Source organism: Bacillus rossius, chromosome 1, assembly GCF_032445375.1.
Source record: "Bacillus rossius redtenbacheri isolate Brsri chromosome 1, Brsri_v3, whole genome shotgun sequence".
Classification (NCBI taxonomy): Eukaryota; Metazoa; Arthropoda; class Insecta; order Phasmatodea; family Bacillidae; genus Bacillus; species Bacillus rossius.
This window is the reverse complement of record NC_086330.1, coordinates 315,631,826-315,659,475: the sequence shown is the minus strand read 5'-3', so window position 1 is coordinate 315,659,475 and position 27,650 is coordinate 315,631,826. Positions and strand designations below refer to the sequence as shown.

Here is a 27,650-nt window from a genome sequence, read left to right as displayed (position 1 = left end):
GCCTATGTATCACTGCTGCTTACAAAATCACCTCCTGCCGCTCACAATACATGGCTTGCTGTTTGATGCATGCCAATTGCCCTGCCCTCAGATAAACCCAGAAAAACACGTTTTTAAATTTTTTCTCAAAAATGTATTTAAAAAAGGAGGGAGGGGGGGGGGGGGGGCGTATACACGGGCAGGGCCTTTACGCGAGCAAATACGGTATGTCAACTTACAAGCTAAAAGTTATGTTGTTGAATGCACTCAGACACAAGTATTCTTCTCCCACCTGCAGTTCTCCTGACTTAACTGACTCCGCCTATCTGAGAGACAATACTTCAAAATAATTTTAAGAGGAGTCTGGAGTGTTCAACTACATGATTAAGGTAGTAAGAAACTATAATCCACGAAGAAATTGTAGAGATTTTCAAATTATAGTAACAAACTAGCAGGAATTAAATTTTTTTTTGTTATAATTGTTATCGCATAGTCTCGCACTCCCATAATCACCTCACTGCTATTTTAGAACGTCAAAATTTGGAGAAAACCAATTCTCGCATAAAAGTTGCAGGATGTTTTTCGTCCTGCTGTTAGGTTCCGAGAGCTTTGCATAGGTAGTAAAGATGACATTGCCAAAGATCACAGGTCAAAGTAGTGTTCTACAGTAATCTGTTTTCAAGTTGCCATCAGGCAGTGTGGTAGTTATAATGGGAAAATACACTACCTGCAATGTAGTCCGATGTGTTAATTTTTTTTAAAAGACGTTTTCAAATGTTTTTACTTTTTATTTTTCGCCAGCAACGCTATGTTGCTTGTATAAAATTTAGCCAGCGCTAGTTGGCAATATCATGTTTGGTTACTTTAATGCTGTATAAAGTGCAGGTACGTAGTCTAATATCAATACTGATAGCTTGCCGATTGCATGCAACACACACTCTGTCTAGTGCAAAATAAAATACTTTTGATAGCCAAAACTTATTAGTGGCTCGTATGTACTACGAAAATACTTATGGGAGCATTTCATTAGTTACAGCTCATGTTTTTCATTTTTTATATTTTAAGATGAACAGAATATGTTTTTGATGCATGACTTATTGTCTAATCAATTAAAATTTTTCGACATGATATTGTATAAGCTGAGTTATAATTAAACATACTTTCAATGCAACTGTTTTGTTTTTTATAAAAATAAAAGTTTTTTTTTCACATAAGAATCGCACCCCTACTTTTCAAACTATTAGCATAAAATGTGTGACAATTGTGATAAAACACTGTAATTTAGGAGATGCAGATATTGTAGAAAGCCACAAGTATCTTCAGGCTACTCCTACTTAAATTACATCGCTACACCAGCCTTTCACAACTCCTCATATTATTTACTTTCTATAACGCCTGAGTAAAGGCAAGTATTTAGTTATGATCTAGTTCGAAAACACATATAATAATATTCTTGAATGCAGATATAAAATATAATATGTAATAAGGTTATCTGGTTATGAATTTTTCAACGAACCCACTGAGATTTTATTAAAAATTAGTGCAGGACTGCCAGGAATTTCGCCACCGCAGGCAGCCAGACTACTGCCACCAATAGAAGCTAGTGTTAGGAAACTGTAACGAAACATTGTTACAGATGAACTTTTTGCATTGGTTTTGTGAATCAGATATATATTTAGTTTTCAATGCCATGTTTGTTTGCTATATTGAAGTCTGTGCTATGGTATTGGAATCGCCATATTGTATGTACATTACTCTATGCTTCGGGAGGAGTTTTAAAAAAATGAAAGAATAGAAGAATTGAGATCCCAAGAAAGAAATAATTAAAAAGAAATACAAAGGCTGTGTTTTTCTTTTTGAAATGTTAATCGTATGAGGTTATATTTGATGAGTGAAGAATAATAATTAAATACAATCGAGTCTGTTGACTAATACCGAGTACTCGTCGGAATTTCAGAAGTCCTAAGGTAGGAATTTTGTTCTCTACCATTGACATCAGTTGGCCGGGATTTATAATTAAAACATTATAAAATAAACTATATCGTGGTGTGTATTAATGTTGGAACCCAATTATAATATTGACAATAACTTTTGTTTTTTTTAAATGATGTGCCCAACCTAACTTCCAGTCGTTTAACAAACATTTGAGTTGACACAAATGGTTTATTTGTTCATAATTTTACATTCTTAATTATCATTTTCCATATACCATCAAGTATTCAAGCTAACCATATTGTTCGAGCTTTATTTATTGTGTATAATCTGTATTACAGTATTGAGGATTAGCCTATAAGTATTTTTTTTTTTTTTTAATTTTTTAATTTTGTAATTATAACACATATGCACACTCACACACAGAGAAAAATTTTATCCACAATGAGGATCCTAAAGTTAGTACAGAAAACAGAGAACCGGATAAAATCTGAAAGTGTTTTCTGCTGTTCCTGCAGCTGTAACTTATGTTCTGTATATTTACATTTATTAGTAGTACTTAGGGTCATGCCTATAATTAACAAAGGGAAATCAAACCACTTCTCATTTTAAATATTTCAACCAATTTTGAACCACTTGGAATATAAGTCCATGGCCATGAAAACCTACAAGATTCTACATATTTTACTATTCCTGTACAGTAGAATCTAGTTATAAAGTACATCAATAAAGCCTCAACTTTTATACTTAGTAATGAAAGTACTTTATTCTGAAAGTTACCTTTAAAACGTAGTATTTTTGAATTTTTAAAAATAAAGTAGTAGGGGATCAAATGTTACATTAGCTTGGAAGCAAATATTTGTAAAACAACAAGAATTTAAAAAAAAATTAATGAACTAAATACAGTAGTCTAAATTCTAGGCCTACATAAATACAAAATTTATATCTGTCGAACACAAAATGACAAATGGGTTAAACTATTTTGCAGATATGTACATTTATTGGGATATAATTCCCTCGTCATCTTCTAGGCGAAGTCTGTTGCAACCAGCGGGTAAAGATGACTGTTCATACAGTTTAATAATTTTTTCGCGATCTTTTATTATTGTTGACAGTGTAGTGGGCACCAAACCAAACGACCGTGCCACATCTGCATTTTTCCTGCCTTTGTCAACTTCTATTAAAATTTCCACTTTTTCCTTCAAAGTTAACTGCTTGCGTTTCTTTTTATCTTTTTGGCCATCCATCCTGATTAAAATATTCAATCAACAATATTGTTTGCCTCGTGCCACGTCAAACGTAAACAAACCTTGCATCCATAGATAACCATAGCGCCGCACTAGTAGCGCGCGTCGCGAGCATGGTGTGCCAGGCAACATTCCGACCTTCATGGCAAAACAATAAAAGCATGTCAGCCACGTTGTGACACCAAACAGTTCAATATTCATAAACTAACATTATTGGATTGTCTATTTCGTATATAAGTTAAAATATAATTTTTATTTAACGTTTGTATCTGCGGTAATTGAAACTTTTAAAACGTGCTCTCTACAAATAACCAAAAGATGGCACAGCTAAAAACAATTGTCTTAAAGAGGGGCGAGAGAGCAATCAATTGTTTAGATCGTCTCGTGCACTAAAGTGTGTGATCCATGGAGGAGGACGAATGGCACGTTATACTGTACTATGATTCTATGAATCGTTGATACAATGTTTGTTTACATTTTATACTTGTTAACGATTCTTGAAAGTGATAAAAATTAATCATAATGTACATTTATATTAAAGAACCCCTGCGCAAACAAAGTAACTATTATGTAAAATTTTCCTGATAACTGGGAAAGAATGGTCATTGTATTGAAAGGTAGGATACGTTTTTAATGTTAAAGTGAAATATTTTTACATTGTTTACATTGGTGTTTTGAGCGGGAATTTAAAATCATACGTTGAACTGAAAGATACGTTATAACGGAATTTCACTGTATTCCTACAAGCAAATTTTTTCTTGGCACAAATTCAAGTGGGTAAAGCATTTGTCAATAGTTTTCTATAATGAAAAACCAAAGCCAATACTTTTTACGTAGCTCAAAAGTCAAAATTACACTTGTATAAGTTAACGCCTTGTTGACTTTAATCTTTCTCACTCAGACTAGTGTGATATTACTGAACCCTTCCTTCCAAAACAGTCCTAGGTATAATAAACATTTCAAGTGATGTGAAAACAGGTCAGTATCTATGCAGATAGAGTTGGTACCGTTCTCTTTCTTGTATGAAATACAGTTTTAAGTATGTGTATGCCAGTCAGAAATCTTCAAAAAGTGTAGATAGATTGAACACAAAGTACCCTCAGCTTTGCAACTGTGTCTAAGGTCTGGCTGGTTTTGAGACAAATCACTGTACTAACTTGCTAAATACTTGCAAATTCCTCGACAACCTAAGTTTGAAACAAATTGAGCTCACCAAATTTTATTTGTTGAGATCTGGTCGATCCTTGCCTATAGAGTGCCCAGTGCGCACTTAACACATTTTTCTGAAGTTGACCTCTTGACTACATCTCCACCTCCCCTCAGCCTCACACTCCTTTCTAACTGTCATGACTAAAACAAGATGAGGGTCCTGAAGGTCATCCTTCATGTCAGGACCAAGGTAGAAGGATATGGTGCGACTAGGAATTCATCTGAAGAACATATCTGGCAACTCAATGTTGCCCAGACACACCACACTCTGGTTCAAGCCAAACAGCTGGCACTTCATAACCTCGTCACATACCTAACCTGCAGATGGTTTAGGTGCATGCCTCTAGCACTGCTTGCGAACAGCTTGTTGGTTTCATGACATATAACACTGCTTCTGTCTCACCATCAGGCCAGGACTCAACCCAAACCCAGGCCAGAGTACAAGAACTGCTCAGCACTGAAGCCAAGCTGCTGCCTCAGCTGTTTCTTTCAGACAGCAGTCAACCAAACGAGTGCACATGCCAAGTGAATACATTGAGGTTTGTTGAATAATTTTTTATTTAGTCTCATCCACAAGGAGGTCGCTGGAGACAGACAGACACTACACCAGTCAAAGAGATCGGGGAAGGTGTCGTCCATGGCTTATAGTATGGAACCACCGCAGTATTTGCCTGGTGTATTTGTGGAAAACCATGGAACACAGAACTCAGAATAGATGGACTAGGATTCGTACCCGGGTCCAATCGAAAGCAAGTCCAATGTTTAACAGTCGCACCGCCCTTGCTCGGTCAGATAGTAAAATAAACACATTAAAAAAAATTGAGATTTTTACTGAATATACTGAAAAAAACATGAGTTCTTTCTCATGACTCTTACGAATAAAACATGCTCGGCAATACAGTTTTATTATTAAGAAAATGATGCACAAAAATTACCTAATTATTTAGTTAAAAATATAGTACTCACAGTCATATACAAGGTGCAAGAAGCTAATTAACTTCTTATACCCAGTCTTTACACAATAACCAGCAGGCAGTATAGTGTTGCCAATCTTACAGAGCCAAGTCTACCTTAAACTGTAGGCAACCTTCTCTGAGGTTTTCAAAAATACCCTTCAGAGCTGCTGGTAGCTAGAGATTGACAGTCTGGCAGCTCCATGGTTTAACACTAAAACACTGAGAATAATTTTATTTGTGCTTAAGGTACTGGTCTATAGCTTGACGCCGTTGATGACAAGCACCGTGAAGGAACAGGAATGGGAAGGAGTATACGTTAATGGATTATCTGCTTCTTGGAGTGGGGGTGGAAGCCACCTGTGCACACTGCTGGGATCGAACTAATGTGAGCTGGACATGCTCTCTTAAGTAACCTCACCTGAACTCCTCTGTGTCCGTAGACAGCTCCTGCTCGATGTGCAGGAACACTTGCACCATCTCGCTGATGATGATGGGCCACAGCGAGGTGACGTGCTGGGGCGACATGCGCAGCAACAGCACTCGGAAACACAGGAACACTTGGGCCTGCACTGACGGCACCACTTGCGGCAGGCGCAGACTATCCGCCAAGCGCTCTGCAAACATACCAGCAAGATGCTACAACATTCCCGCTTACATCAACACTTTTAAAATAAACCTCTTATAAAACTTAAATTATAATTCAATAAAACCCTGTCACTACAAAAAAAAAAGTTAAAAATTAAATCTGTTCACTAATTTTTGATTCTTAATGATTTTTGATCCTTAAAGGCATTGGGGGACCACTAAGTAAACCTAGGTAGGTAACAAAAAAACAATAAGAAATTGTTAGGCAGGTGTCAATCCAAAAAGCTAACTGAGCCCAAGTCTTTAATCAAGTATTTAATTGTATCCGAAAATTACTCTTAATTTATTAAATGACATATTTCTGCACGCAACTACCAGAACTCAAGTCGCTAACTCAGTGACGTCACATTCCCCGTACTACGCTGCATGCTCACAAACACCCACCTCGTTTTATAGTATGACCGGACTGTCTTGCTCTCGCTCCGATTGCGTGAGTTCTTACTTCGCTAAACAATTACTAATAAGCTAAGTACGTAGGTTGGTACATACAAATATTCTATTCTATTATAATGATAAGCTAAAAATATATGTTTAGTAGTATTTGATTACAAATTTTGAATTGACACCTACGTAACAATTTTGTATTGATGGTTTGTTACCTACTTATGTTTTAAGTTCGCTAGTTGTATCTTCCTAAGTTTTTACTTAGTGGTCTCATACTCCTTTAGAAATAATAATAAAAAAAATATTTTTATTAATAAACATTATTTATTTAGAACTTTTTAAGATTTTGTTGTATTGGGAGTTTTTAATTTTTAATATGTTACTGCCAATCCGCAGTGTCTCGTTTCCCATTGATTAACCTCCTCCCAGCTAGATATGCAATAAAAGAGCCAGCAGAAGCTGTGATTACCAGTAGCTGCCTAACCACAGACTTGCCTTATCATCTGGATACTCTACACTTTGGCTTGTTTATTATCTATCCATCGAAATTGCCAGCACTTTAAGACCTGCCACCTTCATCTACGTGAGCCTGCCTGCCGCCACTCCTGCCACCTGCCCGTCTCCTGTGCCGCCAACTAGCATTTTTCGGCACAACTGTAAGATTGAAATTATTATATTAGCAGTAATTTTGTAGCTAAAACTTAAACTTTTTCCACTCACTGCTCACTCCCACTTAATCTTTGTCAGGCTAGTTCCCCAATTTGTTCCCAGCGCCGTATCTAATTTTTGCCAACCATCTAATGAGTCAACATGCAGGCTCGTCTTATCCCCGCTTCGGTGCATGTCTGGGCACGGTAATACTGCCTGTCGCCGTGACCAAGACAGCTTGTTCCTGCAGTCTCGCAGGACCCCGTTTTTCTCGGAGCTCGCCTGGCGCGAGCATTACAAAGCATGATCACGAGTCTTTTACCAAACCCTCAATCACGACCCCAGGCTCTGTAGAGCTAGTTTCCCACTGCCCTTGCACATTTTCACCTCCCGCCTCTCTTCAGCCTTTCCTGGGAATGCTGTCCAGAGTAGTGACTGGTCCTTAACCCCGGCCAGGGGTGGCCTGTCTCAAGGTCTTGACACTAGTGTTCGAATGTACTGCCTCTACCCTCTAGTGGCGGATTTGTGAGTAATTTCCTCTGGGTGTTTGAATGCCCGCTAAACGCTTGCCCCCTGGCGAGTCATGTCACAAGCTGTGTCCTGTAATTCTCGGTTCGGTCACTCCTCAGTAGATCGCGCTGCGATCGGCCACTAACACCAACATCAAGATATCGAAGTCAGTATTTCTCGACCACCCTCTTGGAAGTCTTCGGAACCTTTCGGACCAGAAGCCGAAGTTTCCCCCTTTCTTTCTAAATCAAGTGGCTGTTTTTAATTAAGCGTCACCTCGCTCTACGCGAGGCTTGTTGGCGCAACGTCGGACTGACTACTTCGCTTCTCGGCCAGCCCTCAGCAAGATTCCACTTCTGTCGTCGTACTAGAATGTAGTCGTCTCGTAAAGGGATGTTTCCCTAAGTTAGATAGTAGTTAATCAACTGTTTTCAATGTAGTGAATTTTATATTTTGGCTAAATTTTAATAATTATAAATTATGAGTGCTTCCATGTCAACCGCGCTTGTTCAGTACTGTCTTCACTCACCTCCCGGCGAACCCACTTCTTGAGCGCTTTGAGCAGCACCCTGTTTTGGTGAGTTTTCGATAGGCGTCTGCGAGCAGAAGATTTTCACTTCGAGTCAAGCTCGAGCGAGTTTGCTAAAATACTCGCGAGTATCGAGTCGAGTTCGAGTTTTTTTTTTTTTTTTAAGTTTATTGCACATAAATTTACTGTGATGGAGTAATAAAATGTGAGAACTTTTGAGAAAAATATGGAAATAAAAAAAGAAACCATTATCATTGTTTGCCTACTAAATAGATAGACCTACATTAGAGGTCTGCGAGCCTAAGAATTTTACTTTGAGCCAAGCTCGAGCGAGCCTACTTGAAAGTTCTCGAAGCTTGAGCTTTTGTGATACAGTTACACTTTTGGAAAATTATTTTTACCTTAAACTTAGTAAGTATAATGTTTGAATAAAGTATTAAAATGAAGTGGGCTTATTAATTTTGGGTAACTATTTACAGAGTGCTTTTATAATTTGCACTGCTAGGAAAAAAAACATGTTTTCCATTGAATCTAACCTGTTTCCATTGGTTCATTAGTAACTGATATCATCCAACTAACATAACCACAGTTTACAAGTACGTATATGTTTGTGTAAATGTAACATATCTTTGGAATAATTTCATCCTTGTCAATTTTTCTGGAGTCCTTACTGAGCTTCAACTAACTGAGCACCAAAAATCATGTTGTTTGAAAAGTACATTCACATTGTTTCAACATTTCCACTTTTCGGCACAAAAATTCTGAGAGAGATTGTCATAGAGTATTAAATTCTGTTCTTCAATCTATCATGCAGAAAAATAATTTGTTCTGCACGTTCAGGAGTTAAATTAGCTCTACGATTGGAGATGGTGTTTACAGCAGAAGAGAAGCGTCTCTCGCTGGCAACCTGTGTGGCTGGAATTCTTTAGTAAAATTCTTGGTAAATATGTAGAGTCGCTGTATAAGCGGAAAAAAAATGCTAAAATTCCGAAAATACTTTTATTCTATGCTCTTTCACTTCCTCTTTTCAAATCAACCGGCGGAGATAAGAAATTCCAAATACTTTAGGAATATCGAATTTTTAAATTTTCCCCACAATACCTGGGTATTCATGCGGCGATCAACATTGTTTCTGGTTTACGAGTATCTATTATGTTTCTTATTGGACAATTTTGTCACGTGACAGTTCCGTGATTGGCCAGTATTCAAATGAACCAATACGTGATTATTTATTTATTTATTAATGTTCCGTCGGAGGTATCGCGACGTAGGTGAACGACTACATCATTTCCTTCTAATGGCAAAGGAAATGTACCCGCCTCCAACTTAGGTGGGTTTTTAACGTTTCTAATTTTAAAGTCTAATTTATTTGGATATTGTTGCGCAAGTAATAAGTAACAAAAATATTTTACGTGAGTTGTTAATGTTAATCATTTGTCCGGGTTTGTTAGGTCAGGTCAGTTACATTATAAATACTTTAAAACTAAAGAACCATTGAAATTAATTCACATTATTTTTTATGTCCGCTTAGTTTGAAAGTATTAATAATGTAACTGACCTGACCTAATCGACCATTTGATTTATTACACATTCACGAACACACGGCAAAATAACAAAAATGGCGTCGGTCTAATGGTTGTACAGGTGTTGTATTGCAAAATTAAAAAATTCTATAGCTCCTAAAGTATTTCGAATTTCTTATCTCCGCCGGTTTTAATGAAAAGAGGTAGTGAAAGAGCATATAATAAAAGTAATTTCGGATTTTTAGAATTTTTTTTTCGCAAATACCGCTACTCTACATGTTCAAAATTAAAAAATTGTATATCTCCTAAAGTATTTGGAATTTCTTATCTCCGCCGGTTGATTTGAAAAGAGGAAGTGAAAGAGCATAGAATAAAAGTATTTTCGGATTTTTAGCATTTTTTTCCGCATATACCGTTACTCTACATATTTACCAAATTGTTTAACCTCAAAATTAGTGTCAAATATCTGTAACTTGTCATTAAGTTTAATCAATTTAAAGTAATAAAAATAGAAGCATTTTACTTAATTCAATTTACACATGCAAAAAAAACTTACGCACAATAAACCTACATGGAAATTAAAGTCTTTTTCAATGTCCTGTAGTCTGAAATATGTTTACTCATGTCATCAAATGTAGAGCTGTACTGAAGAAGCCGATTTTGCCAATATTTAGTTGAATCGGCATTTCTGCCAACTTCCAATACTCTTGTTAATTTTCGGCCGATATTACTGAAAAACGAAAGAGACTGCCATAACCTAAAAATCCACGAGTACCCTTTTCACTTTTCGTAGTAGTACTGCATTCTTTCAGATCACATTATTTCTTAGCAACATGTGCCAACCGTACATATCAATATTTAACATCCTTTTTTTTTTCAATAATGTTCTTTAATTTTAATATGTCCTAAATAAATACATTACCATCACGGTAAATACACATCTCGGTTATTACGGCAACTATAGTGCAAATGTGGTAACTATCATGCTTCTGCAGTAGTTATGGTATCTACAAAGAATCTTTAGTTCTTTTTATGGTAATTATCTTAAGATAACTATTGGAATTGTACTGTAGTTATGGTACATCATCCATATTTCTTCGTAAGTTGTTGTTCATTTGTCTTTTCTTCATATTTATATTTACGTGCGCCATTACTGGCAGGAACTTTCATAAAAATTTTAAACGGGACTTTATATCACACATTTAATGGCATAAATGATGAGACCCCGGACAATTTAAACGCTTTTTACAGTAAAATGCGGGAAATGTTTCCGCATAAAGCGGGAAATACTTCCGCATAAAGCAGTAAAGTGATACATTAATGCTATGCGGAAAATTAAAGAAGTAAAAAAAATTAATCACGGAAATTCGTAAATCCCGGGTACGTAAAAATGATGTGTTCATGTAAATGGTCGATCATGTTACATTATAAAGTAAAGGATAATAGTGTTGTAAGACTTTTATTCCGATATAATGAGAGTCTTTTTTTTTTATAGGCACAGTGCAAGAAAAGCTCGCTTGAATTTCGAGTTGTTGAAAAGACACGAGCTCGAGTTCGAGTACCGTATATACTCGTGTATAGCGCGCCCTTTTTTCCCCTCAAGTAAAGGAAAAAAATAAGGATGCGCGCTATACACGGGAAAAAAAATTTTTGGGGGGAGGAGGCGGGGAGGAGTGGAAGTCGTTAACTGCCGGGTGACGGGTGACGTTTCTGGCCAGCCCCCACACATACGCACAAGCAACAAGGCCTCTGTTTCACACACACACACACACACACACACACACACACACGCACACGCGCGCGCGCAAGCTCGCACATCATGGTCTCTTGTTTATTTTTAGACCTCCCCCCTTTACAGAAAGCCAGCTCAGAAGCTAGTAAAAAGAGAGAGAGAGAAAGAGAGAATGTTGTCACCAGTTCCCCCCCCCCCCCCCCCCGGCAACTTCTTCGCTTCCTCCATTCCTCACCGGTGAGTCATCAAGTTCTCCGCGCCAGCTTAGCAACGTAGCGCGGCACGCCTCCCTTCCTTCCTTCCTTCCACGTACCAGTTGTGACGATATAGCGCTTCATTATCTTCCGTTTAGACAGCAGAGTTTATGTATTTTCCTGACGCATCACCACACATCAATTTAAATAATCAGGTACCACAAAATGTTAGTAAAATTTATTTATGGGGGAAAAAAAAATTTCAATTTTTTTTTTTTCTTTGGAATTAGTTGCAAAAATCGTGGTGCGCGCTATACACGAGGGCGCGCTATACACGAGTAAATACGGTATTACTAAAAAACTCGACTCGAAACTCGAATTTCGAGTACTCGCAGGTGTCTAGACTTTTCGACAACATTTTACTCTTCCCCAACCATCACCGTTTTTGTGAGCATTTTAGTTCGTTTAATGACAGTCTGTGAAACAGGCCTAATCCTTTTAAATTTGACTTGTTCACAGGGTCCAAGAGCCTGGAGCTGACATGGCGTCCACAAGCTCTCTCGTCCTCGGTGACCAACGACTGTTACGGTGCCCTGGTACCCCATCTTTAGTAAAAATCATCATCCTCTGCCAGCTATTTTCAAACATCTTACCTCCAAATTCTCCGCGATACATACAGCGTGCCAGTTAGGCTACTACTTCGACGATCCTGAGAGATTTGACAATTATTAACAGGACTTAAATTAATCTATGTTCTAAAAATTAACATTCTGGGATTGTTTATTTTTACTTTTAAACTTTTACTAAAACAAAGAAAATATCTTAATAATATGTTGATTAAGGCCGGCCCATACAGTAAATATTATAGTACCCATGTATTGTTATTAAGATATTGCTTTGTGTACTCATCTTTGAGCATCTATAAAAGAGCAAATAAATAGAAGCACAGATACAGACGAAATTGCACATGTTGTTATTTATGCATTTGAAACTTAAAGATCCACCAACTCCCAAAATGTACCCAGGGAGTGTAACACTCCATAATGTCTGTTTATGGTGCCCTGTCTTGAAAGGTAAAGATTCGGACAGTTTCCAGACGAGTACTGCCAGGCATTTAAAGGGAACTGCTGCAGACTGCCCGTATCCCTGTACAGCTCATCCTGAAAGATGGCATGCCAACAACTATTGACTGCTAACTCATGAATGAATTTAGTCTTATCGGAATGAACAGATGGGGCTATGGGAGTACCTAGAGATAATCCACAGGCTCAATTGGCAACCCGTAAATCCGTCAACCCGTCTGTCTACAGACGCCTCTTTGTGGCATTGTGCGGCCAGCATGGCAGAAAGTCTTCAAGATCATCGCAAACAATTCCGCCTCCTGACAGTTACGTGCCCTGTAACAGTTGGCACTACATGAGCAGCTGTCAGTATGTATCATGGGGGTCAGTATCGGTGATTTGTGTTGGATACAGTAAATGGACTTGCACCAAAAATTGTCTCAACAATCATTTGCTGAATGGAATATTGTGCATACTCTGGCAGGGAACAACTGCCACATCAATATCCCTAAAAGAGACTCGGTCATGTCACCCACAGCTCGGCTGCTTTTCTCGCAACTCATAAGTACCTCCTGCAACTCGGCTGCATTGTGACAAGGTGGCCATTGAGACCCCGATGAGCGTCTCATCCGCTCATTGCCCCCTTCCCGAGGAAGGGAGCTACAGAGTAGAGGGACCAGCATAAGGGAAGGGACAACACATGTCATGCTTTTTGAGCTGCTGTTTTTCAGATGAAACAACACTTTGTTTCCCAGAAGACACCCAAAAAAATATAAAGAGTATTACTAAAATAAACTCTTAATATATGATCTCATTTCTTAAACATTATGTTTTAGTTATTTTATAACTTAGACATGAAAAGACATAGTTATAGTGAGTTTTATATACATGTTACAATATCATTTTGTTTGAATTTAATCACTATTTTCACAACACGTAATAATTTATACATTTGGTTTGACCAGATGATAAAGAGTAAGTATGCTGCTTTATTTAGTACTTATTAAATGTCTGCATGATTCAATAAGTAAGTTATCTAAGTTTTTTGACTGGATTTTATTTAAGGTAATATAATCTGGTGTATAAGCAGACCTAAATTTTTCAAGAGATTTTTGGGAATAGTTACTATTAATGAAAAATATAAAAAAATTCCTAAATTTAAAAATTTATGCTATAGAAAACCAATTTATAAGCAAAAAAAATAATATTTATGTTATTATTTTTAGAAAAAAACATTACATTTTTAGAACAAATATTTTCACAGATACTTACTTAAAAAATATTTTGCACTGCTATATCCTTATTTTAAAAAAACTGTTTATATTTATTTAAATTTTTTGGTTCTCCATACATCACAAAGATTATAAAAAATTATGTTAAAATCATGTAAAATTTGTAATTTTTGTTAAATATATTTTCCAAGAGTGAAGGGATGTGAGCACGTACCTTGTATCTCAGGCATGTACTTATGGTACTGGTCGGTCTCGCTACACAGGATCACAAAGGCAAGCCTCTTAAGCAGCTGAGCACGCAGCTCGTACTCCTGCTCCCGACTGGAGAAGATGCTCAGAGAACCACTCTGCGCCAACGAAACCCGACCTGAAGCAGAGTCCACAAAAACTTGTTGCTGTTCTCACTGTGCACCCAACTGTATCACAACACAACACACATGGTTCCAAATGATTGTGCCAAACTTCATTGCAACTTGAGCCTAAAGGTCAGATTTTGTGATTCTATATCTTGACCAATTTTGTACTGAAAAATGTAATAGTTATAGTAATGTTTATAATAATAGAAAAATCAATATGCAATGGTGGAAGCCAAATTTCGCTATATATTTTGTGACAAGTCACAATAATGCCCGATTAATACTATGATTGTTCCTTGCACATACTGGAAACACTTGTGCAATACTCCATCAGAAGTTGCTGGTAGTGCTTGCACTGCATGCCTGGGGCCTAAATTCTAATTAAATTAAAAAAGATTTATTTTTTTTTTGCATAAATGTCGCACCCCTCCTTTTAAAACCTGATTTTAGTATTAAATATGCGATAATTGCAATAAAACATGGTAGTTATTACCCCAGTCCCCAATTGCTGACATCAAAAACTACCCAAAGATAAGTCCTATTCTTTGTCAAGCCATAACATGTAATAAGCTGTACCCCACACTGCAGATTAGCATTGGAGAAATCAAGATGCTGGGGCCTAATTTACCTTAATAAACTAAAGTAATACTCAGGTATTAATGGAAATAACGTACTCATGAGGTCCCGGAACGTGGTGGTGTCATGGGTCATGAGGTTGTCCACGACAGTGCGCCAGCAAATCAGGCAGTCTCCCTCCATTTGGAAGAAAGTCGAATCCAGCAACAAGTCAAAGACATCTCTCCTCCAGGCTTTGCGAGTGTACTGGTAACTGCTCAAGTTGGCCAGCAGTTGAGAGCAGGCACGGAAGCAAGGCACGTTACGCCTCCTGAATAACAGGCAGTTCAGAACAGTTTAGTCCAGTCAAAGAATGCTCAAAAAGGGGGTGTAGAAGGAAATGGAAGGAACACAATTTTTGACTTAGAGAGTTTGTTTGGACTTGTGAGGAAGTAAACATAATAAAAGTCTCCACTCCTAGGTGAAAGGAAGGGGGGGGGGGGGGGGGGTTGTTGTGTGCGTGTGTGGAGGGGAGAGGCGGGGGGCGAGGGCACACAAACGGCCCCACCATTTTCTTCTTCTTTGGTTTTTCGCTTTTATCTCGTAAACTATGCATCCTAGAGAAAAGACCACTCTACACAAAAATTAAAGCTGACAAAATATTCCAAAACATTTGTTCTATTCACTTTATAAGTATCTCACATAGTTTCCGAGATATCTAAGCTCGAAAGTCACTAATTTTGAAGAGGGGGGGGGGGGGGGGGGGGGAATTTGCTTAAAATTTTTTTATATATTTGGTTAACTAACTTTTTTGTTCTTTGTCCTACAAATAATTGATAAGAAAAGAAGTTGTAGAGCATAAAATTTCCATTAAGTGTGTGTGTGTGTGTGCGCGCATGTGTTCGTGTGTATATACACATAATTTTACTATCCTATCTTTAACAGTTCAAAAGTTTGAGGAGTTTTAACCTTTTTGTTTAAATTCCGAGATTTTGCAAAAAATCTTAACTTCTGTATTTTTCGTTACTCCACTGCTATAACTCTGTATAAAAGCCAATAGTACATATATATTTATATGTATAAACATTATGAACTATATATAAGTAGCACAAAAAGAAATTATATGTATGTATTTATTATATAGTAAATGTTCAGGTGCATATGTGGTTCATCAAAAATATTTTTAGTGGTGCACCAATATGACTCTACCGATTACCGATTCGATTACCGATTATGAGAGCAATAATCTGCAGATACCGATTCAGTTACCGATTATAATGAAGAAATTGTGTAATAATGCACACAAATTTTTTTATTCCCATGTGAATTTAATAACAAGATTAGGTAAAATTGAGAATACAGTTATAATAACAGTATAAAAATATATAAAATACACTATTAAGTCATTGAAAGGGGAAATTAAATTAAATTCTATTTAAATATTTGTTATTGTAAACAACTTGAACTACAGTCTAATAATTGTAATTTACAATGGGTAAGTTTTTGTTGCGGAAAACTAGCATTATTATCGACTATCACATAAGGTTGCATTAAGAAATTACCGTTTAGGAATGTAAACATGTTGCTTTATTTTGTTCACTTGAGTTTATAGAAAAATGTTTCCACACTTCACTTTTTTCTCCCTACTCGCCATCTCACTATAATTATATAAAAATGACTAAAAACCAATTCTAGCACATGTGATTTTATTTATGTTGACTGAATATATAAAATTATAAATACTTTTTCAATTTTCACGTCACATACAAATAAGAAACGGATAATGTTACCAAAGACGCCCATAACGAGTTTGTAAAACGCAGTGATAAAAACTAGAAGGTATCGTGACCACGATTTTGAACCATTACTACGACTCGAAAAGATCGATTGTCATAGAATCCACTGCAACTGTTTGTGGTATTTTGATTGCGTGCCATCTATTTTACTTCTCTGGCTATACGTAATGTACAAGGCCACTAAACAAAAGATGAAATGTAAATAAACGTGTAAGAAAAATGCATTTTTTATTGTTTGAGGCAATGAGATTTATTAAACTTAACGAAATATCTGTAATTATGATATGACGCAGTTAGATAAATTTTGTAATGTATACAAATATTACTGTATTTCGTACTAAAATGTGTAACAAAATATTACACGGTAAAAACCTAGTTAATTACGCCGGGACGTAAATAATCGGCAAAGTAATCGTTAAGATAATCGCCGATTACGATTAATCGGTAAGTACCCATAATCGCCGATTACGATTCATCGGTATCCGCATCGGTGCATCACTAAAAATAATGTTGTTTGGTGTTATTGAATACTATTATTTTTGACTCCCAGAATATAATGAAATCACTTCTAGAGCTCCATCTCTCACCCTTACCGAAATACAATGACTATACATGATGTAAACTACCTGAAATACTAAAAATTGGTAATTTATCGAGGATCCCTGAATCTTTATTGTTATTTAGGAGCCATAATAATCTCTATATATGCAACAATACTTGGTATTCAATCTATATAATATATATAATGTACAGTTAATATGATATATACTAACTTATATTTGCTCCACAAATACAATGGGGTAGGGTGATTCGAGAGTCAACAACAATTTGTACATAACCTTATTTTTATTAACACATTAACAGTTTGTTTTTATTAAACTATGTTACATTTCAGAATATATCTACATGTTGTATTACAATTATACAATATTGTAACCAATTCCTGGCTTTCTAAGGGGGGAGGGTGGGGGAGGGTCCTGACTTGTCATGGGAACTTATTCCGAACAATAAAACCATAAAATCTTCTCGCTATTCATAAATTGTGCAAAGAGTCTCCCCCCCCCCCCCTTCTCCTCAAGTAAAGCATGTTCAATTTTTTTTTATTGTTTCCAATAGTATGGTTATTCAGGATTGCATAACAAAAATTTGCAATATGGAAATTTGTAATCTCAGAATCTAATAATCTGATGCATGGTAGGAGTAAAAAAACTCTAGCTTGAAAATTACCACCTATGCCACTTTTTTTAAAAAAAAATTCAGAACCATCATTAGTTGGTCTATAAACTGTTCATGACTTGACGTTGGGTTCAGGGACAACCTGTTTATCACGAAATAGAGTATCCAAAATTTAAGTTTTTTTTATTTAACTTACGTGTAAGGAAAAAGAAGATACGCTTGTTTTACAATTTACCTGTTCTTCAGCAAACATTCAGGCTCTGACATTCTGACATTCAGGCTTTGTATATAAATAATTATTTTGTTGATTTTATAAGAATATTTAGATACCAAAGTCTGAATGTTCACTGAACATCTACCAAACATGTCTCACCTCATACTCAATTGAGTGAAGTTAAAGTTTAGCTAGTTTTTTACCAATGTCTGAGACCTTGTGGGAAAGGAACCAGCAGTTTTTATTATTTCAGTGGAATTCGAAAGAACTCTTCTTTTTTAAAATTATTTTTAAGCTAGAATAAGTCCATGAACAAGACGATAAGGGCAGGGGAGTATCAGGTTGTCAATGTTTAATATTAACCTGAGAAATGTGCCGACAGTTCTCAGCCATTTTAAGTAACTTAACTTGAGTAGTTCTCTTACCTGGTGAATCTGTAGTTAGCCAAAATAGCAAATGTTATGGCCCAAAACCCTTGTGTAGAATTCAGCTTTTAACGTAATATAACGTAGTCTGCTCCAAGAAAAAATTCTTTGGAATCTTTAAACTTTTTTAATTTTCCCGGAGATCAAATCAAAGAAAATGAATCTCTGATTTAATTTCTACTTTCTGAAGCTTTGCACACCCATAATGATGTATATTAACAAAAAAAGCATTATGTACATGACAAAATATTGTAATAGAGTAATTATAATTATTTTTATATGACACATGTTTCTCTGGAATACCTCAGGGTGCAACCAGAAATATTCTAGTGGCACACATTTTGGGAACCCCTGACCTACACGATCCCTTCACTGCTTCAACGGGCAACTCACGTGTGGTTCCTGAGGTAGGGCGTGATGTTGTACATGACGGTGGTGAGGAGCGCGACCACCCTCTCCTTCTCCTGGCTGCCGTAGCTGACGTCCAGCAGTGGGGACAACAGCTCCGCCAGCACCATCTGCGCCTGCACGCTGTACTGAGCCGGAGATGAGCCCAGCACTACGCAGGCCAAACAGTTCGACCAGTTGGTAAAACAGGGAATAGGAACACTAAGCAATTAACAAATATGTAGTTACAACAAAATGTGTGTGTTTTTATACCTGTTAGTGCATAACTGTGGTATTCGTGTGTTAAATTAAACATGAGTTAATTTTTTTAATGAAATATAACTACAAAAAACTGAAATTATATGCAAAACAAACTCTGCGACAACTACTCTAGTAGCTCCAAACAATTTTAGTAACAACTCAGTGCTCATAAATTGAGTAAAAAAAGAGGTTAGAAAATAACACCAACCCATGTCGCATGAGCGTGAAACCTAAGTAACACCATTTTTTTAAAAATAATATTTAAATACAATGACAGAGTATCAGTAAATTACAAAAATGATATATCGCAGTTAGCTCTATTGTAGTTTTAAGTTTGCTACTTTCATTACTAGTGTATAGGAACTACATAAATTTTTTTAAAATTTTTATGCATACATATATTAATACTTAGAGACCTAAATATTCGCTAGCACGATAACGCGAATAATAACGCGAATTTAAGCATTTTAACATGTAAAACGCGAATTTCTGCACTTTTGATTGAAAACGCCTATTTGTCATGCTTTTGGCACATTTTAAAGAAATTTTGTTAAATCTGCCTAAAAATTACGTATCAAAATAAAGATGTATCGTAATTAATTATACATACGTATATTTACAATGATTTTCCGTAGGTTCATTACTTTTCTAGATACTACGGTTATTTTGATTTCTTAGTCGCCATCTTCCTTTTCTCAACGGTTGTTCACTTGTTGTACTATAAAAATAAAATTTGTCACGGGCTTGAAATATATTTATACATAATTATATAATTATAAAAATGCAATGTTCAATTTCTTTTGTAAATTGTTCTCATATTCTTATAACACGATTAAATTTACTTTTATATTTTTAACGGTGCCTTTACGTTTGGGTTGAAAATAAATCGGCTGACTAAGAATGTTTGAGATTTCATGTTGGTCACTCTGTTTTGTTCGTTATTTTCATACAAACAAGTTTCTTTTGACAATAACTTTAATACCAAAATTACGTTGTAGTATAATACGAACGACAATATTTATTGTTAAATAATTATTGAAATTAATTTTTAAACTTTCCTATACCGATATTTTAAAGTTATAGTTGAATAACACGAAAGAGACATACAACAAGTATGGAACTTCAATCGTAACCTCAAAATATGAAAACCTACGAAGCTGTAAAGTTTTCCGCGAAAACCAATTATTTTATCATCAACGAGTAACGTAGCTAGTGCGATTATATAAGGTGTTTGTTTTCGTTGTGGTTTTCTGGATTTTGACCATTGCTTTAAAATAATTGTACAGCTAATGTTAAATTAAGTATAAAGTTACCCATATTTTGTTTGAAATGCCTAAGCCTCCCGTAAATGTGTGTGTACGGGTGGAAGAATTCAAACGTTAAGGTTTCTACGCTTCTGACCCAAAAACGTTAATGTGCAGACAATGCAGCTGCACAGTTACATATTAAAAAAGAGACAAGAACAGCAGAAGTTAGTGGGGTCGTTACCACAACGCCGAAATACCATAATGCCGAATGTCAAAATTGACCACAACGCAGACAGCTAGAAAACTGCTGTGTACCACAACGTCGAAAGAACAACTGAATGAATTTGTGTGTGTTTCTTAAATGTACCTAACGCTGAAATACCACAATCAAACCTAACCTAGCGTAATTTAACCTAACTTAGCCTAGCCTAGCCTAGCCTAGCCTAACCTAGTCTAACTTAACCTTGTCTAACCTAACCTTTGTAGCAGTCCTGCAATGACATTTTTCGGCATTAGTGTATTTCGGCGTTGTGGTACACAGCAGTTTTATAGCTGTCGGCGTTGTGGTCAATTTGGCATTTCAGCGTTGTGGTGCGTTCCCAAGTTAGTTTTTGTAAACAATAATTCGTAATTTTGTAAAAAAAAAAAAAATATCTGTACCAGTTTTAAAGTAAGGAAAATAATACCTATTTTTGAAAAAAAAAAAAAAAATAAAACCTATTTCTCAGAAAAATAACACCTATTTTTGAGAAAAATAACATCTACTTTTTCAGGTCTCTATTAATACTACATACAAACTACCTACATTTTTAATCACTTATTTTGATTGGAAATGTTACCGTGTGTGTGTGTGTGTGTGTGTGTGTATATATGTGTGTATATATATATATATATATATGTGTGTGTGTATATATATATATATGTGTGTGTATATATATATATATATGTGTGTGTGTGTGTGTGTGTGTATATATTAGAGTTGTATGGTATGGGGCTGATGCATTAGTACCGTGTTACAAAAAATAAAAACGGCCTTTTAAGCATTATCAATACATTATCAGCAATATTTTTCAACCATTTGGTCCGATAAGAAATAAAACGGGAGCTATGTTTGCTTACATAATAGACCATTGCCGGCAGTGAATACCTCATGTTATCATTATCTTATATTATCTTTATAGCTTGCCTGTCTGGCGATAGCGCTGCACAACACAGCAGTAATAATAAACAAAAGCAAATGGTACAACACACCAATGATAATATCAACAGGTACAGAAAAACACGTGATACGATCGATATTGTTCCGCTCACCAGTTACGGTACCGAGACATCTCGTGACTAGGCAAAGAACAATTCCGTGAACATTTCTGCATGCCAACAAAAACATGGGGTGCGATTGATATATTTCATTACACTGACATCTTTGCAATGCTTGAAAAACAAATACAGTTTTGTTTACGTTATTATGGTTTCACGAGTGTTTAGTGTTTTTGACTAGTACCGTTTTTAGGATTGCAATCACGTGTCTTGCATTTTTTTTTTATTTAGCAGCTATGAGTTATTAATTATTAACTGGTAAAAAAAAATTTCTAGTGTGTGGAAATACTTCTCTAAAGACTTGACAGACATAAGTAAAGTGAAATGCAACAACTGTGGTAAAATCGTGTCTCGGGGTGGTAAAGATAAAAGTAGTTTCACATCAAATCTTATCAAGCATTTGAAACATTGTGATGCACATCAAAATGTGTTGAAACTGAAAGCTTGGAGTCAAAAAAACTTGTGTTTCATTTGCATCTACCAGTCAGAGTATTCTTGAACAAAGTAGCAGTAGTAAACATACTTATTTTGGAGAAAGTAAACAACTTACCTTAATAGATACTTACAATAAAAATTGCAAGTATGAGAATAATAACAAACGGGCGAAAGAAATAAGCAGAGCAGAGTATCGGGGTATCGGAATGGTATTGAGGTATCGGTATCGGTATAGGAAAATATGGTATCGGAACAACTCTAATGTGTGTGTGTGTGTGTGTGTGTGTGTGTGTGTGTGTAAATTACTGTGCTGGCACAGAGTATGTATTAATATAATAAGAAAGCAATTCTTTAAATTTAGATATAAAAAATTCATGTAGTGAAATACAGTAGAACCTCGATGATACATTCCCGTTTCATACATTTTCCCGTGTCATACGCCGATTAATTTTGGTCCCGCCGAAAGTACTATATTTACAATGGTTTACTTTCCCGGAACATACACTTATAAAATCGTTAATTTCCCGTTTCATACGTTTTTACAAAGCGGAAAAGCCCTAAAATTCTCAATTTTTTTTGTTATATTCCTCCTGATAAACTACGTTTTAATGCTTTTATTTTGAAAAACGTTCATTGTTTACCTTTGCAAAAGTAAGAAAATAACTTTATCACACCATAGATATGGATAGTATCAGGAAGACTGTGCACTTCGCTAGTAGCATCTATGGCCAGCACCGAGCGAGACTAGTGGCGCAAACTAGCAATGATGAAAATGGTGCACGTGCTTTACCAAGGCACGGATCTCATATTTTGTGCATTCAGTAATCTTTGAACTGAATATACCCGTTATTGTTTTCTTACGAACGGATTGTTTTGTAATTTACGTTTCTCAAGTTAAAATTTTATTGAAAATTGTTCTGTTGCATAAAGTTGTTTGTAAAATGAAACAAACAAGCAAAAATTTCTGATTTTCTATTTGCAATAGCCTAATTTTTTAAATTTCTAATTTAGGCTTGGTGACTTTTCCCCCCTTCCAAGAAAGGACTTCATAACATTTTGTAAGGCCACTGTTTCTCATGTCAGCTTTACTTGATTATGGACTGTATTTTACATTTCTGGTGGTTTTATTATATGTATATATAATGAATTCATATCTTTCATTATGCAATTATTTACACATTATGTATTTAAGTTTAATCTGACATTGTGCTGGTATGCTAGATTGAAAAAAAAAAAAATATTATTGCCATTCCCTTTTTCATACACTTTCCCGCATCATACACCATTTTTGTGCCCTCCGTTGAAAAGTGTATGACAGGGGTTCTACTGTATACTCATTTTTAAAATAACTGCAGTGAGGATGAAAACGAGGGGCAACATGACAAAATGATGACTTATTCAAGCTGAACAGTACATACACACACTCGCACATTTCATCAGCACTCGGATAACAACTCAGAAAAATCCCCATCACAACGAAACATTACATCCTCACCACATGACACTCTCTCACCTGAACCATCCTTGTCTCTGGAAGCAGCCTGAGATGGCTCCTCTTCTTTTACAGCCAAATTTCGGCGTAACCACGTAGTCTGCTCCAGGCTTGTGCCGGCAATTTGAGCACATGATTCTATAAGCTGTCAGAAACCAAATCAAGCACATATTATGTAAGTGTTAAACTGTTTGTTTACATACAATAGAAAAAAAACTGTTAAAATAAATGCTAACACAGTATGTACAGTACAACCCTATTATAATGTTTTTCAAGGAGGCATGAGGAAAAAAAAACATAAGCAGGAAATGTCAATTTAGCACTTGTCAGTGTTTGAACTTTTTACCAATTAATTAATCACTGATATACTTGATATACTTGATGCTCGAATTTGCTTAACCAAGGAAACAATTATTCTACTTCATCGTAGTTCCAGTTTCTATATATTTTATTTGTCTTTAAAAAAGACACAATGCCCCATTTCTGTAAAATAATTCAAGGATCGTGATGATGATGACGAAATAAATTAAACTCTTTATCAGCAATAGAAAACACTTAAGATTTTTATTCTTGCCATTGGAAAATATTTGACAAACTAAAATATTGTTGGACTACGTACATACATCTGAAAACACAATAAAATGCCAAGGAATGGAAGGGTTTGTAAATTTTTTTCTTCAAGACAAAGGTGCCAACAGGCACATAACTGTGAACGTTATGTATCTTCAAAGTATTGAATGCACAGATCTTAGCTAGCACTAACATGTAAAGCTGGTGTTCTGACATACTAACATTTTGTTTTTCTATTTGAACAACTATAGAACAGAAGTGATTGTAAACAAAAACACACAAATTTAAAGTAACCCTTTTAACATGTTAAACTTTACAGATGGGACAAGTGTATGGCTGGATAGGTTTTTAAAACTTTTTTTTTTTTTTTTGCATTTATTGAAATGCACTATTTGTGAAACGTTATATGCAGGAAATAAATACATTGTCATGAGGAAAATTTTGGGAATTTAACAATATGGCATTATAAGCAGGAACATTATAACAGGGTTCTACTGTACTGTTTTCACATGCACAACTAAGTTGTAACACATGTGGAAATTAAACAAATAAATTCGCCACAAGATAACAGCTGATGATGACACTACCTGAAAGTGACAAATAGGGCTCAGTACCAAATGGCAAATAAAACAGCACTCATGGAAACCAGACTGCGCATTAGCGCCATCATATAAACTTACCAACATTGAAAATCCAGATTCTGACTTCTCAAATCCCCCAGGGATTGTACTTGGATTGCAAAAATGTTGAGCAGTTTAGAAGGGTTTACAATCATTTATCCAGGCTGTTTGGATAATGGTCTTGGGCAATACAGCACACTAAAGCTACTGTCCACTTGATACCTAAAACTGTCTGCAAGGCTTTGGTAGATAAGATTTTATTTAAAGACTGCTCATGATTTATGAATACATAATGAACAACTATAAAATTTATTTGAGAAAATTTTCACTTCAGAATGCAATTAAGAACTGTTTTCTCATTTCCTCTTTAAAGTGCATTTCTTATTAGTGAATGTATCTCTGACAGTTAAAAAAAACCCATTAGTGAATGACAGTAAGGTGGCCACAGAATCCAACTAAGGAAGAGACATTAGAATGGAAGTCATCAAACACAAAACATACACCAATAACAATAGTGAAATTTCTGTACAACATATCTGGAACAAAAAAAAAAAAACCTACAGTTTTGATAGTTAATAACAATGTACTTTATTTTAAACTGTAAATAAGTGTAGAACATATTGAAAGGATATGGAAATATCTACCTTGAAAATGAGAAATACTTAAAAGGGAGGTACTTCATGATTAGGTTGCACTGAATACACACCATCCAGTTTCAAACCGTTTTCACCCGTACTCTTGCACTTATAAACCTTAAAACATGCAACCAACCACTTCTAGCAAAGAGTAGCCATAAATTTCCTCTTTACATCTGTACTTGTATCTAACAGAAAAGGGGCCATACCTCAGACTAGAGATATACCAATTTGAATGTGCGTTCATTTCAATCATAAATTTAGCCTTATCACACCGTAAATAACACAGGCCACCGATAACGTTAAAATTAAGTGAAAAACTAATATTAAATCATCTAGATGCTGAAAACTAACTAAAAAATAAAAAAAAATATTATTTTAAGATTTCATTCCACACAAATAATGATAAAAACTGAAATAAAAGAGTAAATAATTTTCAATAATGAAATTATTTTTGTAATATACAATTTTCAGTGCCAAATTTTGATTTGACAATTTTTTTTCAAATTCTGCATTTTTCTACTTGATACTTTATTATTGGTATGGATAATTACACAGTTTCTTTAGATGAAAATACACAATTTTTAGACATAATTACAATTAGTGATCTTTAGTGAGGGGTTTACAATCAGGTATTCTATTATCGTTATGTTCTGTAATTAGGTACCGATGGAACCACTCACATTCAGATTTTTTTGGGGTGGATTCCAGCTGTTGACATCGGCATTACTGTGCAGCATTTTTAGTTTGCTCAGAGTTTATCGTTACTGTCGGTTTTCATTTCATTACAGTGTTTCTTTTTTTCTAGCAGGTTAAATTTTCATAATGATATGTGTATGAAGAGATCTTAATCGTGGATGCAACATACTACAGAGACTTCTTTAAACAGTAAGAGTCCTATAAGAGCAGCTTATTACAACTTGTTTTCAATACCAATGTAGTATAAATCTTTTTTATTTTTGTTGGGATTCCTGCTGAATTTATATTGACTGATTTGGCATGACCACGGGCCCAAACATACTAGACTGTACGCATGAGTGGCTACCTTGGCGGTGATGTCCTGCAGGTCTCGCTGGTCCTTCTTCTCGGCCAGAGGCGGGATCTTCTGCACGAACTCGTTGAGGACGGCCAGCATGAGGAAGAGGGCGGGCGGGGAGAGCGCCAGGCCGTCCCGGAGCAGCCCCAGCAGGGACCCCCAGCTCTCCGCCAGCTGCGGCCCCGAGCTCGTCTGCATGTAGCAGTAGAACAGCTCCAGCATGCTCACCTCCAGGGACAGGTCCTGCACACACACACAACCCACGTGCAAATATACCAAAGTCAAATACATGGAGGGGCACGGGTAAAATATCCATACTTCTTGGCATCAAATAACTTCCTTTCAATACAGATATGTTTGCACTCAAAACTTTTATCCGTTCAAGTCCTTTTTGGCAGGTATCAACACCAAATAATAAAAAAAAAACATACAAACCAGTATTTTCAGTAAGGATCCACAAACCGTTAATACAACCCAGGTAGCAACTACTACTTTTGCAAACCTTAAAAATAACCTATAACTCAACCAACAAACCATACAATTTTAATACACTCTTTTAACAGACCTCTGTTAACTTGAGGGTTACATCCCACTCATTATAATAGATACATAACTTGCTATTGCTTTGGAGTGTTGATACTTGCTATTATTTATTGTATATAACTTACCTAATCTTTCTAAACAAATAATGGCATTTTTCTCATGAAATTTGTTACTGGTGTACCTAAATAAAATACTAACCCAATAAAAAAAGTGGTTAATATGTACTACTAGTAGACCTGCGCACAAATCAGTTTAGTTTCAACCAAAATTGAATTGGAATAGCAAATTAATATTAATATTGAATTCGAATAGTAAGAATGATAATTAGAATCACACAAAAAAATTGTGTTTACATCATTAACAACTTCAGGAAAATTAGACAAATAATACAAGAGTAAAAAGTTGGTGAGGCCAAGTCAGCTACAATAATTACACTGAAAATGTTCGTTAGTTATGAAACAAAAAATAGTGTTTTTAATGATGCAGCTAACCTATCAAAACATAACCTAACTTAATCTAACCAACCAACATTTAATTTCCATTCCTATTCACCTTATTTTATAGAACCTGCAACTCTACATGATGATCTATACATTTTCGTAAACTGCAAAATACCATCAAATCCAATGTGATCCATTTCACAAAAAATTATGTATGTATTCCCGAATTAGTGATTAATTAAATGAGCTCATATTTAAATATTTAAAACCTAGATATTAATGAGATTTCATCGTTAACACAGATAGGTAAATTGTATCTTAGTTCAGCAATATTATAAACACAAATTCTAATAATTTTTTCTGG

General features: G+C 35.6%; 1 protein-coding gene across 2 annotated transcripts in view; it reads right to left on the bottom strand.

The window, feature by feature from the left end:
- The window catches only part of LOC134527934 (protein dopey-1 homolog), a 195,259-nt gene that overhangs the window by 26,155 nt on the left and 141,454 nt on the right, over nucleotides 1–27,650 (bottom strand). For both annotated transcript variants that reach the window (XM_063360975.1, XM_063360976.1), the window contains exons 25-30: nucleotides 26,313–26,546; nucleotides 23,464–23,587; nucleotides 18,697–18,862; nucleotides 14,812–15,023; nucleotides 13,996–14,148; nucleotides 5,742–5,937 (exon numbers count right to left, since the gene is read on the bottom strand). In XM_063360975.1, the coding sequence (XP_063217045.1) occupies nucleotides 5,742–5,937; nucleotides 13,996–14,148; nucleotides 14,812–15,023; nucleotides 18,697–18,862; nucleotides 23,464–23,587; nucleotides 26,313–26,546 (1,085 nt within the window). The remainder of the gene's footprint in view (nucleotides 1–5,741; nucleotides 5,938–13,995; nucleotides 14,149–14,811; nucleotides 15,024–18,696; nucleotides 18,863–23,463; nucleotides 23,588–26,312; nucleotides 26,547–27,650) is intronic.